This window comes from Ambystoma mexicanum, chromosome 8 (genome assembly GCF_040938575.1).
Source record: "Ambystoma mexicanum isolate Mex_15411 chromosome 8, UKY_AmexF1_1, whole genome shotgun sequence".
NCBI classification, from domain to species: Eukaryota; Metazoa; Chordata; class Amphibia; order Caudata; family Ambystomatidae; genus Ambystoma; species Ambystoma mexicanum.
This window is the reverse complement of record NC_090929.1, coordinates 97,300,731-97,314,544: the sequence shown is the minus strand read 5'-3', so window position 1 is coordinate 97,314,544 and position 13,814 is coordinate 97,300,731. Positions and strand designations below refer to the sequence as shown.

General features: G+C 47.9%; 1 protein-coding gene across 5 annotated transcripts in view; it reads left to right on the top strand.

Annotated features, from left to right (window-relative positions):
* Positions 1-13,814, top strand: part of MVB12B (multivesicular body subunit 12B) — a 786,673-nt gene that overhangs the window by 447,950 nt on the left and 324,909 nt on the right. For all 5 annotated transcript variants that reach the window (XM_069609391.1, XM_069609389.1, XM_069609393.1 and 2 more), the window contains exon 7: positions 6,723-6,814. In XM_069609391.1, the coding sequence (XP_069465492.1) occupies positions 6,723-6,814 (92 nt within the window). The remainder of the gene's footprint in view (positions 1-6,722; positions 6,815-13,814) is intronic.

Below are 13,814 nucleotides of genomic sequence, written 5' to 3'. Positions count from 1 at the left end.
CAATTTTATTTCGGTGAAATACGTCAGGACAGCACAGCAAATGTGTTTTGTTATACAACTTTTCAGGATGATAAAGTTAATAGTCTCTTTTCATAACACTTTTTACCACAACCACATTTCTTCAAGCAACTGCTTCTTTCTTGGTTTACTTGTCTGCCAGGATGAAAAACTCCTACATATATAAATGATCTCCTCTGCTAGGGGCAATATTTGTTCCAAGGTTCTCCACATCAATATCCCATGTGAGGACGGTTGCACAATGTTTGCCTGTCTTTATAGTCTCTTGGCTCTTGGCAATGTGGGTTACATATTTCCCCAACCTGATATTTCATGAAAGGAGAATTAAGCCTGTGTCTCCCTCTTATTCTCCAGTCTGGCATGGATTCACATGCTCATGAATATTCCCCGTCGTCAGGCTGGGAATCCTCGGTAAAGAAAAAACCAGTATCAGTTTCGTTTCTGATCTGTCTTTCGTAGTAATAACCAATCACTGGTCTCTGCGTCATACTGACCACAGCCAATGACTGCCCTCTACCTAAGCACCGCCTCTGGCAGCCATCTTCAGATTTTTACCGCACGTTCATGTGTTGGGATCCTCGTGCTATTGCTCTCGAGCGTTAGTGCTATTTTTTCGCGCTTTTCACAAAAAACTTCGATTCACCAAGTGCCTCGCACCGGTGGCGGCGCAGCTGCGCCGCGAGGGGATTCACGTCTACCCCTACCTGGACGACTGGCTCATCCGCGCCAAGACGAGGGAGCTCGCCGTGGTCCACACGGCAAGGACCGTCCAACTCCTCACGGACCTGGGATTCTCCGTGAACTACGCCAAATCCCACCTGGTGCCCGCGCAAGTCGCACTGTTTCTGGGAGCGAGGCTCGACACAGTGTCCCTTCTGGCCTCCCCGTCGGAGGAGAGGACCAGGACCATCTTGGGCAAGGTGCAACGGATGTTGGTGGCCGACGCGGCCAAAGTGAGGTCCATCAAGTCCCTCCTCGGGATGATGTCTTCCTGCATCTACCTCATTCCCATGTGCAGGCTCCGGATGCGCCCGTTGCAAGAATTCCTGGATGCGCGCTGGATCCAGACGACGGGCAGCTTCGAGGAAAGGATCAAGCTCGACGAGAGTTTCCGACGAGCGATACGGTGGTGGGGCACCCGCGCGCATCTGACGGCGGGCATGGACTTCCAGACCCCAGCCCACCAGGAGACTGTGACCACGGATGCCTCCCTGGAAGGGTGGGGAGCGCACACCGAAAATCTGCACGCAAGGGGACTCTGGCTCCCGACGGAGAAGTCCCTGCATACCAACGTCCTGGAGCTCCGTGCAGTGTTTTGGGCCCTCAGGTCCTTCCTTCCGTCCCTCAAGGGCAAGGTGGTGAGGATCTTCACCGACAACACCACCACCATGTTTTACATCAGGAAACAGGGCGGAACCAGGTCCCCAGCGCTGTCCAAGGAGGCGCAGGACCTGTGGCATTGGGCCGTCGCCCAAGGGATTTTTCTGGTGCCGTTTCATCTGGCAGGGATAAAAAACACCATCGCCGACTCGCACAGCAGGGAGCTGCGCTCGTGCCACGAGTGGGAACTACGGCAGGATCTGGTGGATCGCCTCTTCTGACGGTGGGGCACACCCCAGATCGACCTGTTCGCGACGGCGACGAACACCAAGTGCCGGAGGTTCGCCAGCAGGTTTCCCCAGACGAGGAGCATGGGCGATGCTTTCTCGTTCCCCTGGGAGGGCCTGTTCCTCTACGCGTTCCCTCCCTTGCCTCTGCTAATCCGGCTCGTCAACCAGCTCAAGAGGTCACGGTGCAGGATGATCCTCGTCGCACCTGCGTGGCCGAGGCAGATATGGTTCCCGGACCTTCCTGACTTGTCAGCGTCCCCGCCGATCAAGCTGCCGGCGGACGCGGATCTACTCTCCAGGGAAGGAGGCGCCATCCTCCACCACGACCCGAAGTCGCTGAACTTGCAGGCCTGGCTCCTGCAGCGCTAGAGTTTGGGGGATACGACATACCGGCCGACTGCAGAGAGGTTCTTGCAAAGGCCAGGGCGTCCTCGACTCTTAAATGCTACGGACACAAATGGAAGAGGTTCTCTGTCTGGTGCCACGCACAGAAGATTAACCCTCTACGGATTACGGCTCCCCAAGTACTGCCGTACCTGCTGACGCTGGCCAAAGCTGGTCTGGCACACGCGTCCATCAAGATTCATCTTGCTGCGATCTCCCGATACACCAGAACCACGGGGCGGACGTCCTTGTGGTCTCATCGTCTGGTGAAAGAGTTCATGAAGGGACTGTTCAGATCGTTCCCGCCGGTGAAGGCTCCGGCCCCGGCGTGGGAGCTCAACGTGGTGCTGACCAAGCTCATGGGACCTCCGTTCGAGCCTCTGCACTCGGCCCCGTTGAAGTTTCTATCGTGGAAAACAGCTTTTCTTGTGGCCATCACCTCCGCACGACAAGTGGGAGAGATCCAGGCCCTTTCCTGCAAGGCCCCGTACTTGACTTTCCACGACACGAGGGTAGTGCTCAGGACGCACCCCTCCTTCATGCCCAAGGTACCGTCGGACTTCCATCTCAACGAACCCTTGGTGTTACCTGTGTTCTTCCCGTCGCCTTCGTCGCCGGCTGAGAGGACTTTGCACTCGCTGGATGTAGCTAGAGCGCTGAAGTTCTACGTGGACCGCACGAAGGGTTTTCGGAAGACGTCACAACTCTTTGTGAACTTTGGACCTGTCAATCAGGGGAAGGCTCTCTCGAAGGCTTCCATCTCCAGATGGCTCTCCGGCTGTATCATGTGCTGTCACCGGTTGGCAAACCGACCGCTGCCTGGCCGTCCGAGAGCCCATTCCACCAGAGCGATCGCAGCTACCACGGCGTTCCTATCTGGTGTGCCCCTGCTGGACATATGCAGGGCTGCTACGTGGAGGTCGACGCACACCTTCACGAAATTCTACTGCGTCGACCGGGATTCCAGGGAGGAGTCCAGGGTCGGCCAAGCAGTGCTGCGCAACCTGTTCGCCTGAGGTGAGCCTGGTGAGGAGGTAAGATGCTTAATGTTGAGTTGATGTGATGCTTAATGTTGAGCCTTTGCCACCTCCCGTGGTTGTGCATGTGTGTACTGCTATGTATTCTTTATTCATGAGCATGTGAATCCATGCCAGACCCCATGCTGGAGAAGGAACAAGTTACTTACCTGTAACTGTTGTTCTCCAGCATGGGTCTGGCATGGATTCACATGCGAACCCTCCCGCCTACCCCTCTGCGGCTCTTCACTTGGTCATACTGCCACTTCACGTGCTTCCAAATCTGAAGATGGCTGCCAGAGGCGGTGCTTAGGTAGAGGGCAGTCATTGGCTGTGGTCAGTATGACGCAGAGACCAGTGATTGGTTATTACTACGAAAGACAGATCAGAAACGAAACTGATACTGGTTTTTTCTTTACCGAGGATTCCCAGCCTGACGACGGGGAATATTCATGAGCATGTGAATCCATGCCAGACCCATGCTGGAAAACAACAGTTACAGGTAAGTAACTTGTTCCTTCTACTTGTTCGGTATTCAAAATTGTCTTTTATTGCTAATTGTTCATCTCAGAGCACCCAAGGGTTACTTTCCTCTTTAGGTCAACTCACGGGCTACCTTTGGCATCTCCTTGTCACTCTTGGATGCTGTGGCATACCCTCTGTGGCCCGGCAATATTGTTGACCGCTTCCTTGTGACTGCCGCTGCCGGTACTGCCCTCCTTTAGAGCTTCCCAGGCTCCGCCGGGTGTCTGCGCCTTCCAGCACACCTGAGCGACTCGTGTCGGGAGCACATCTCCCGAACAGCTGTGCTTCTCTAACTACTACCATCCCCAATTCTGCTTCCTGCTATGTGTACTCTGCAAAACTGCAGGCCTTCTCTTCCTGCATCGGTTTCTTCTGGTGGTCGCACTTCTGCTTCAGCTCCAACAGTTTCACCCTCTCCCCTGACTGCTTCTGTCACTGCTAGTCCTTAACCCTCCTGTGGATGATTTCCATATTTAAATGTCCCACTTAGGTTTGGAGTGCAAGAACTGAACCACACAGTATTCTTAGTAGGACCATTGATCATCATCAACTTTGTTCCTCTTCCTCGTTCCAGTACCATCGGCATTATAGATATTGAAGTCCATAGTGGTTTTAAGTTTTCTATTTAGTTTTGATTGCTTTGTGAACTGAACATTATCAGAGCTAGGAGATGAGCTTTGACATTGGGATTAAGACTTCAACCTAAAACAGAATCATGATCATTAGAGGATGTCACATTTAATTCACACATTCTCAAGGTACCAGGATGATTCTGTTTAGGTGACTTTTCATAGAATGTTCTCTTGATTTTCTCATGGGAGGGACTTGTACAATGACGGCATGCCTGCCATAAGATATTTGGGAATATAGGATGCTGATCCTCGTAAGAAGAGGAACACTGTGTCTCGCCCAAGGGAGACACCATTTTACCTTGACAGCCGTCTCCTCCCATGTGATTCTTCCTTCAATGCGCCACCCCCAGGGTTAGGATCAGGTAGCGGCTGCCTTCCCCTGGCCACATGGGAGGAGATTATAGGCTGGGGTTCTGTGATGGCACTTCAGGATTCATCATAGTGGGTTGCCCTCGAAAAACCCATTTATTATGGTTTTCGAGTACGGATTTCGCTTCAGGAAGCAACAGAGGTATTCAACAATACAGATACACGACAGAGCATTTTGCAATCAGAGGGGGAAGAACAGAGTGAGGGACGCAGAGAAAAAATGAGCGGGGAGCTATAGGAGATGATGGGCAATTGGCAGCATAGGGGGAGAGACCGTGGGGAGCAGTGAATGACAAATGACCTGAATAGCGCTATTTAACAATCAAGATGTGTTGCATGTGCTGTGTTGTGTTGTTCGCTGCTCGCTTGTCTTGAAAGGTGGGTAGAATAGCAGTGAGTGGCAGTGGAAATCTAGATGAAAACAGAGCACGTTGTGCTGTCACACTTCCACTTCACATTTCTGTGCACAGTCGCACACTCGCTACTCTTAAGAAGTGTTCATCACCATAAGAATGATTCACAAAGATTTTGTAAATGCAAGAGCAGCTTGTATACACACAAAATCTGCCAGATTGCTAAAAGGAACACAGGCAGCGAATACGCATTGCACTACGAGTGCACAGATTGTTTGCGCATGTGCAACATTTTGCACATGCATATATGCGAATGAATGGGCGGGAAGGGCATAGACCTAAACGTGCATAATCTGAGTGACTGGGGAGTGGCCATTGCTGGGCAATGCACAGGAGGGGATGCACTGACAAACACACAGGGAGCACGCGCATTCACAGAAAGGGAGCAAATCCGCTGCTATCTTTCTCCCAGGTCGCAATTTGCCCATGCTCGAAAATGGCGCCACGCAGGGAAATCTGCAGGATTGTCATCACTTATTTTTTCTTTTAAAACATCGTTCCCTGAAATATGGCACTCGCTCCCCATTTGACACCACTTTCACTTGAACTCTTTATAACTGCATCTTTTCACCTTTCTCTGTGCAAGTTCCACAGCCTGGGACTTGCGTGTGTGCATGTGCTCCTTCTTTGTGAATCGGGATGCGAGTTCAGCCGCATTTCGGGACGGGCATACATGGCTCGCTGCATGAAATCTTTTGTGAATCACCCTTGGGTGCAGTTTGAGCATGGACACAGTTGGTATTTACCTCAGCTGCATTTTACCCTTGGGAGTCAGAAAGCTTTGTGAATATGGCCAGGGGTATATTAATTACTTGTGAATCACATTTGAAGAAAAACACATCACCAACATAAACCAAAAAAGTCGGATAGTTTAATACGAAAAAAAAGATAACATGGAAAAAACATGGCCATGTCGGGTACAATTGCAATTGAAAGGGCAAAGGATATACGTTTTAAACAACTAGTTGGGTGTTTCGACCACTTAGTTGTTCATATACTCTTTTCCTTCCCCCCTTACGATCCAGACTGTAAAACCGAAAACACGAGCTGTGGCTGCGCCCAACATTTCTTAAATCGTGATTGATTTAAGTCAGGGGTCTGCAGCCTTTGATTCCCTAGCTGTTTTATACTACAACACCCATCAACCCAAGCCAGTAAAGGCAATGGTGAGGGATCATGGGAGAGGTAGTCGAAAACATTCGGAGCTCCAAAGGTTACAAAGCCCTGATTTAAGTGTGTTAAGATTGTATTGCACTGATAAGCCATTGCTCAAACAGCCCCTTGCAGAACTCGTTTGCTTGCTTTTTAATTGAAAATACTTTATTATTTTACACTATAAATAAATAATGAAAAAAAAGAAAATACTTTATGCATTTACCTCCAACATGTCTGGGCATCACAAGTTTGAATTCCAGCAAGGTCAACTCAGCCCTCCATTCTACCAAGGTCAGGAAATTGGCGACCATTACAATGGGTAAATATTACACTTAACAATGCCCTTAGAAATGGGTAGAATCGGGCATGAAGTATTAGATAAAAACCTGGTAATAATATTATCATCACCTAATTGCCTTAGTAGTATTGCCTTAGTAGTATTATGCTCTAAACATTCAGGGTGTCACTTGTGAGTGTGAGACCATTTGTATTTTGGAGGTTATTAATAGTTGTGCTTTTGGAAGCAGTGTCATTTGGACCGATGTTTAGAGGACAACAGTCTTACTTTCCTGTCCTGTTTTTATCCTTTTCTTTAAACAGGCATATTTCGTTAACGCTTCCTGCTAGTTTTCGGGGCAAAAACACTCGACCAGACTTCGAAAACCAGCATTCAAACTTGTACGCCATATCAGGTAAGGCGATTGGTCCTGGTTTTGGTTATTTTATATTTATCCCATGTGTTGACCCATGTTTTCATGGGCTTTTCATAATGTAGCAGCCGTTAGCTGAAGCTGAGTTGCACCAGTCCAACCCTTCCCGGGGTCAAACATCCGTCTCAGCAGAAGGAAAAAGAAAAGAGGATAATTATGACACCTTGTAGGAGAATCCCACTATCTAAGGGAAAATGTCAAGAAAATTTCTGGTTCAAAAAAGAAGGAAAAGTATGTTTTATTAAAGAAATACATCAATGAGGTGCCATTGCAAACCATAGAGACAAGGTGGTAACAGACGATGGGTGATGTCCCAAATAAGTCACCCCTCCTCGATTACCCACTCAAATAGAAGCCACCCAGCATTGGGTATCATGAATTGGATAACTTGATACCCCAGACTTGGAATTTAGATCTGCAGGCACTCTCTTGCTCCAAAGCTTTCTCTTCAAGTGGACCGAATGGCACAGAGCTTCTTCAGTCTTACTAGAAATACCCATAAAATGCTTAGAAGAATGTCTGACCTTGTTCTATCCTCCCCCAAGCCTTTACTATAGGCCTATAAGGCATGTGAGCCCCGTTGACTAACAACATATAATAAATACACTTGTACCCTCACTTGTTGGACAGTGGGATTAATGCATGAATTACCACAGAAATTACCTTTCGGTAGGTGTTGTGCATCAGCCACATTTTGCAACGGATTCCCCCAAAGCCTTAGAAGCATGGTGGGATATCTGCCCTGTGCATTTCTCTGCTCTGTGCAGGGAGTATGTCAGAGTCTCCGTCTGTGTCACCATTTTGCTGCTGACAAAGAGACTGGGATTACTATGGGCGATTTTTGATGCGTAGAAAGAGTGAGCAGAGTTCATGTGTGTGGCATGTTTTTCCATGGCAGCTGCCATTACTGGACCTCTTCGGGGACCACACACTGCACAGCGGAGATGAAAAGGGGATTGACTGCATGCACGTTTTCAGACACTGTAACCTGTGGGCCACTCGGATTCCTGTGCCTAAAACCGATTCATGCTGTCAACCATTCGTATCTGACGAGATTAGCACAAACCATGGACACTGTCATGCGGTTCTGACCTGATGATCTGCAGACGTAAGATTGATGCCTTACTGACATTTAACATTTTTCAAAAAAGAGAGAAACCAGTGTCCACAGGCTGTGGAACACTCGCGTCCCCTGCACACGTAATATGTTTGAATAGACCAACAATGATTATAATTAAATTAGAGAACAAAATAAAGAAATAAATTAATTCGTACAATTTTACTAGCGACAGGTATGTTATTGTTAAAATTATCATAACATGCGGTCAGTATATTTCAGTTACATTGCAATTAATTCATTGCATTATATAAATTATAAATATTTTAGGATACAAATAATTGCCCAATGCATTTCGGGACTAGAGTCCCTTCCTCAGGAGCTCAAGTCCAACTGTACTTCTTAAATTCCAACTTCGAGCCTGCTTGCACTGTGTTTGTCTGTGCTGCTTGAGATCGGGCCACAAGTTCGATGACTGTGGCTCATGTCAGCCGATGACGGTTAAGGCCTTGCGGGAAAGGTAGGGGAAACTAGATGCAGGTAAGCCCCCGCACGAAATCCCCAACCCTTACCCCTTCGAAGAGGAAATCTTCCTCTGATTCGAGAGATGTCTCTCCTGTTTAAAAACATTTGAAACATAGGCGTTCGAGGTCTGGTTCACGACGCTCATCATCCTCTTCTCATAAAAAGGGTAAGAAACGGCGTTGCAGGTCCTCGTCGTCTTCTGATAGTTGCCCGAAAAAACTCCAGCATAGTTAGAAATATTGTGCTTAAAAATGTTGACATTTTAAATGACATGCTCCTCCGAGTGTTCCTCTAAAGGAGTCTGAGAAAAGTGGCCACCCCTCAGCGTCTATTGGAGTCCTGTGTGTCCCCGTCTTGCACGCCTAAGAGTGGAGAAGAGAGGTTCCGCGACATAAATCAAAAGAATCTTCTTCACACAAGAAGAAGCCGGTGTCTGCTACCTCGAAACATTCACTATTGGCATTGAAGCCTTCTTCGAAGGAATCAAAATGTTTGTCACCTGAACCTTCAAGGCATATCATTCATATTGAGCCTTTGAAGCAACATAAGGTGTTGATGCATCCGTTGACAATTTCGAAGAAACCGTCAAAACCTTCGACGCCTTCGACCTCATCGGAGCATTCTTCGCTCTCGAAGATTGTAAAATCTATTCCCGAGCCTAAATTGTTCCAACCCTTTCCAAGACCTGATTTCTTTAGGCAAGAGGGTTCTATCTTTGAGGATGATGAGGAAGAGGATCAGCCCCCTTTTGGGTATGAATATGGAACCCCAAATGTTCCAGAAGAATTAATAGTGGAATCCAACATGCAGAATCTTGTAGATACATTAAAGGAAACCAGTAATTGGGAAACATCACCAGAGACAGAATTTGGTAATGCTGAGATAGCTGGTTACACTTATCCTTCTTACAGAATGGTTTTTGGTAAAGTAGCTGAGTATCTGGGAGGGTCCAGACCTGCAGCCACTGTGGGAAGTGATGATCTCACTGACCTATTAGAGAGTGGCCCAATTAGGGAAGCTGTACTGCCATTCCATGCAGCCCTGAGGGTAAGGGTAGTGTAGAACTGGTACCATCTGTTGACAAAGAAATACAAGACTGCTTCAGTGGATCCTCCATTTCTGAACAGGCACCCAATGCCTGAAGGTAAGCAGCAACAGCATCTTCAAAGGCTGCAGCCTATCCTCAAAGGCTACACCCTATCCTTCTGCTCCAGCAGATAAGGAGGATAGGAGAATTGACTGTTTGGCTAAAAGTGTTTTTATTGCAGGAAGTACACCCATACCCTTTGGAGCGTGGCTGCTCTAGCAGCAGAGCACATACCAGACGGAGAAGAAAGAGAGAAGGCTTTTTAAGCCTGATACAGGATGGTAAAGATGCCATGAGACAATTCCTGCAATCTAGTTTAGATACAGTGAACTCGACCAGTAGAGCCATGGCTGCCAGCGCGGTACTTAGACGCATGTCCTGGCTGAGAATGTCTGGATTTTCGGCAGACGTCCATGCACGTCTGTTAGACATGCCATTTGACGGTACTTCTCTTTTTGGGGAGAAGGCTGATACCTGTCTAGAAAAACTACAAGCTTCTAGAGCTGCAGCAAAATCTTTGGGGGCAGCGATAAGACAACCTCAATCTACAGGTCAAGGATGGAGAGGTTGTTCTTTTCATTTCTATTCTTCCATTTCTAATGGAAGAGGCCAGTTTGCACAAAGAGGTCGGAGAAGACCCTATTGTGGAAAAGGTAGAGGTGGAAGGACTGCCCGTTCAGCACCTGCAGAGTTACCCTCAGCTGCAGGTGGAACAGCAAAATGACTTCTTTAATGACAAGACTGTGGTAGGGGGAAGACTGTCTTACCATGTCCAGAGTTGGCGAAGCATAACTTCCGATGCATGGGTCCTTCAAACAGTAGCAGATGGCTACTACCTACTATTCCTGAAAAGACTTCTGATTGCCCCTCAAGAGCAAGATCAACCTTGGTTCCAGATCCACTCCTCCAAAAGGAGATTTTCACCCTTTTGGAGAAAGGTGCGATAGAATTGGTGCCTGTATCGGAGAGGAACCAAGGTTGGTACTCGCCTTACTTTCTATTACCTAAGAAGGACGGAGGAGTGCAACCCATCTTGGAGATGAGATGCTTGAACAAGTTCCTCAGGAAGGACAAGTTCAAGATGGTAACTCTTTGGCAGATCCTTCAGGCCGTTCGACTCCAGGATTGGTTGGTGTCACTGGACCTTCAGGATGCTTACTTTCATGTGCCCATGCATCAGAAGCACAGAAAGTACCTGAGGTTCACGGATGGCGGTTTTCATTATCAGTTTCGAGGGTTTTCACCAAGCTTATGGCAGTGGTGGCAGCAAGTCTAAGGGGGGGGGGCGCGGGGGTTCACACCTACCATTACCTGGACGACTAGTTGATCAGAGCTGTTTCTCCGGAGCAGTGTCTGGATCATCTCAGTCGGACCTTGCGGCTCCTCCACGAGCTGGGCTTCTCCCTGAACTTCAAGAAGTCCCATTTGACATCCGCTAAGAAGCTTCAATTTATAGGAGCAGTCCTAGGTTCAGCCTTGGGAAAAGCTTCACCACCCAAGCTAAGGGCTCAACCTCTTTTGCAGATGGTCCAAACATGTCAGAGTGCCCAACGTCTTCCGGCCTACAACTGCCTAAGGTTGCTCAGCGTCATGGCATCCTGCATTTTTCCTGTGCCAGAAGCCCATCTGAGACTGATATTCCTTCAGTGGTCTCTCAGATCCCAGTGGCCTCAATTCTCTGGCAGCATGACGGACCTTCTCTAAGTCCTGACAAAGGTTGCCCAGGATCTCCTGTGGTTGGCCAGTCGAGAGTATGTGATGAGAAGAGAACCATTTTGACAACCGCGGCCGGAGACAACAGTTGTGACAGACGCCTCCCTCTCAGGATGGGGAGCGCACATGAGAGAGCTTTCAATAAGCGGACACTGGTCTAAGTCGGAGTCCAAACTCCATACCAACCTTTTGGAGCTGAGGGCAATCAGACTAGCACTGATGGCCTTTCTGCCATCGATACAGGGAAATGACAGACAACACAGTGGCCATGAGAGGGGGTGTAGGGTCACTGCCCCTGTGCAGAGAGGCAGTGCAGCTCTGGTTCTGGGCACTAAGAGAAGGAATAACTCTTCTGGCAGTTCATCTAGCTGGAGAAAAGAACACAGCGGCGGACGCTCTGAGCAGGCAGAGCACGATCTCCCACGAGTGGGAACTAGCTGAGGAAGTTCTTTAAGAGATCTTCACCCTTAGGGGAACATCTAAAGTGGATCTGTTCGCAACCAGTGTCAACCGGAAGTGCGAGCTGTTCTGCTCCAGGGAATTTCCCCAAAGAGGAGCTCTAGGAGATGTGTTTGTAGTTGACTGGGAATTTCCACTCCTGTTCGCGTTTCCGCCAGTCCCCGTCATTCCTCACGTAATACAGAGGTTGAGGAAGTTTGGGAAAGCCATGATCCTCATTGTCCCGGATTGAGCCAGGAGAACGTGTTACCCGAACCTTCTGGAAATGGCCATCTGCCCTCCAATTAGTCTTCCCCAAAGAGAGGACCTACTCTCGCAAGAGGGAGTGCACATCCTTCACCCAGAGATCCGGACTCTCAACCTTCACACATGGTATCTGAAAGCGTGAAATAGAAGGATTGGGACCTTCCGGAAGACGTAATGGAAGTGTTGCTTTCGGCGAGAAGACCAGCAACTAAATCCTTATACCGCTGCAGTTGGAATAGATTTTTGCAGCTGGTGCAGGGAAAATGAAGTAGATCCTTTCTCATGTAAACTTCTCGAGGTTTTGTCTTTCCTACTTCACTTGACCCATTCTGGGTTGCAAGTAGCCACAGTGAAGGGCTGTTTAGCGGCCCTTTCAATCTCCGGTAGAGGGATCATATTTCAAAGTGCCGATTGTGACAATTTCTGAAAGGCTTGACAAATGGGTTCCCGCCTACTCCCTACATCGGTCATCATGGGATCTAAACCTGGTACTAAGAGGTCTTGCTCCCTTTGAGCCCTTACGTTCAGGCCCTATAAGGATGCTCACCATAAAAACTGCCATTTTAGTGGCTATTACATATGCCCGTAGGGTAAGGGAGCTTCAGGCTCTATCTTCCAAATAACCTTTCATGGCCTTTTCATCTTTCTTGCCGAAGGTTGTGTCGAATTTCATTTGGCACAAAGTATTGCACTACCATCTTTTTATCCTCCTCCTCATCCATCTATGGAGGAAGAGATACTGCATTGTTTAGACCCAAAGAGGGTTCTAAGTTTCTATAGCACAAAGACTGCAAATATTTGCCAAGATGATCAGTTTTTTGTTGGTTATGCTGGTCATAGGTTTGGATTAGCCGCCACAAACAAACCATATCTAGATGGATTGTGATGTGCATTAATGAGTGTTACTCATTGGCGGGCAAGGATTCACCTGAATGTCTTGGAGCGCATTCTACCAGAGGAGTAGCTGCTTCATCGGCTCTTGCAAGAAGTGTACCGGTGAGGGACATTTGTAGAGCGGCAACATGGAAGCCCCTGCATACATTTAGTAGATTCTACTGTGTAGTTTCTTTATCAGGAGAGGAAGCCAAATTTGGCAGGGCTGTCCTCCACAACGTTAACAAGTAAAGTAAATTCTTGGCACCTGCTGCCAAACTCCAACTGCTTTGAGAGTCTATCAAAGATGAGTAATAAGTGGGAGAACACAATCCATTTGAAGAACAAGTGACTTACCCCTGTTAACTTTCTTTCGACTGGATGTTCCTCCCACGTATTCCTCATCGCCCTCCCATCTATCCCCTCTGGCCTACAATTTCCATGTCTTACACCTTCCTTTCTCGCAACGCAAATACTATCGCCTCCTGGAACACAGCATGCTACATAAGGAGGGGAAAAAAACGAAGAACGGAGGTAACGGTCAGCACGCGTGCCAATATATAATCTGTGTTGACGTCACGAAGGATGCTGCAGAGGCCGTTGAGGACCAACATCCAACGCTGCACAACGCTCAATCTTATGAAAAGGTTTCCAAAGCAAGCTGCAAGCACACTTGAATATATCAAAGATGAGGAATACGTGGGAGGAACATCCAGTCGAAAGAACGGTACCAGGGGTAAGTAACTTGTTTTTCACTGTAATCTATAGTGTAACATAGTGGACGTTGACTCAGTATAAATAGTAAGCTTGAAACGTGAAGGAGAGCGATCAACGCTGCAGATCTGACAGGCATTGGAATACAGCTCTGTGCAAGAACAAAGAATATTTGCTTGGCTTGGCATCAGAAGCAACTACAAGGAACAAAAGAAATCGAAGAGGATAAGCTATGTACAAAGGACATATTTCTCTTAGATTAAGCAAAGGAGCCAAAGGAGTGAACATTTGTAAGTGCCAAGTATTGA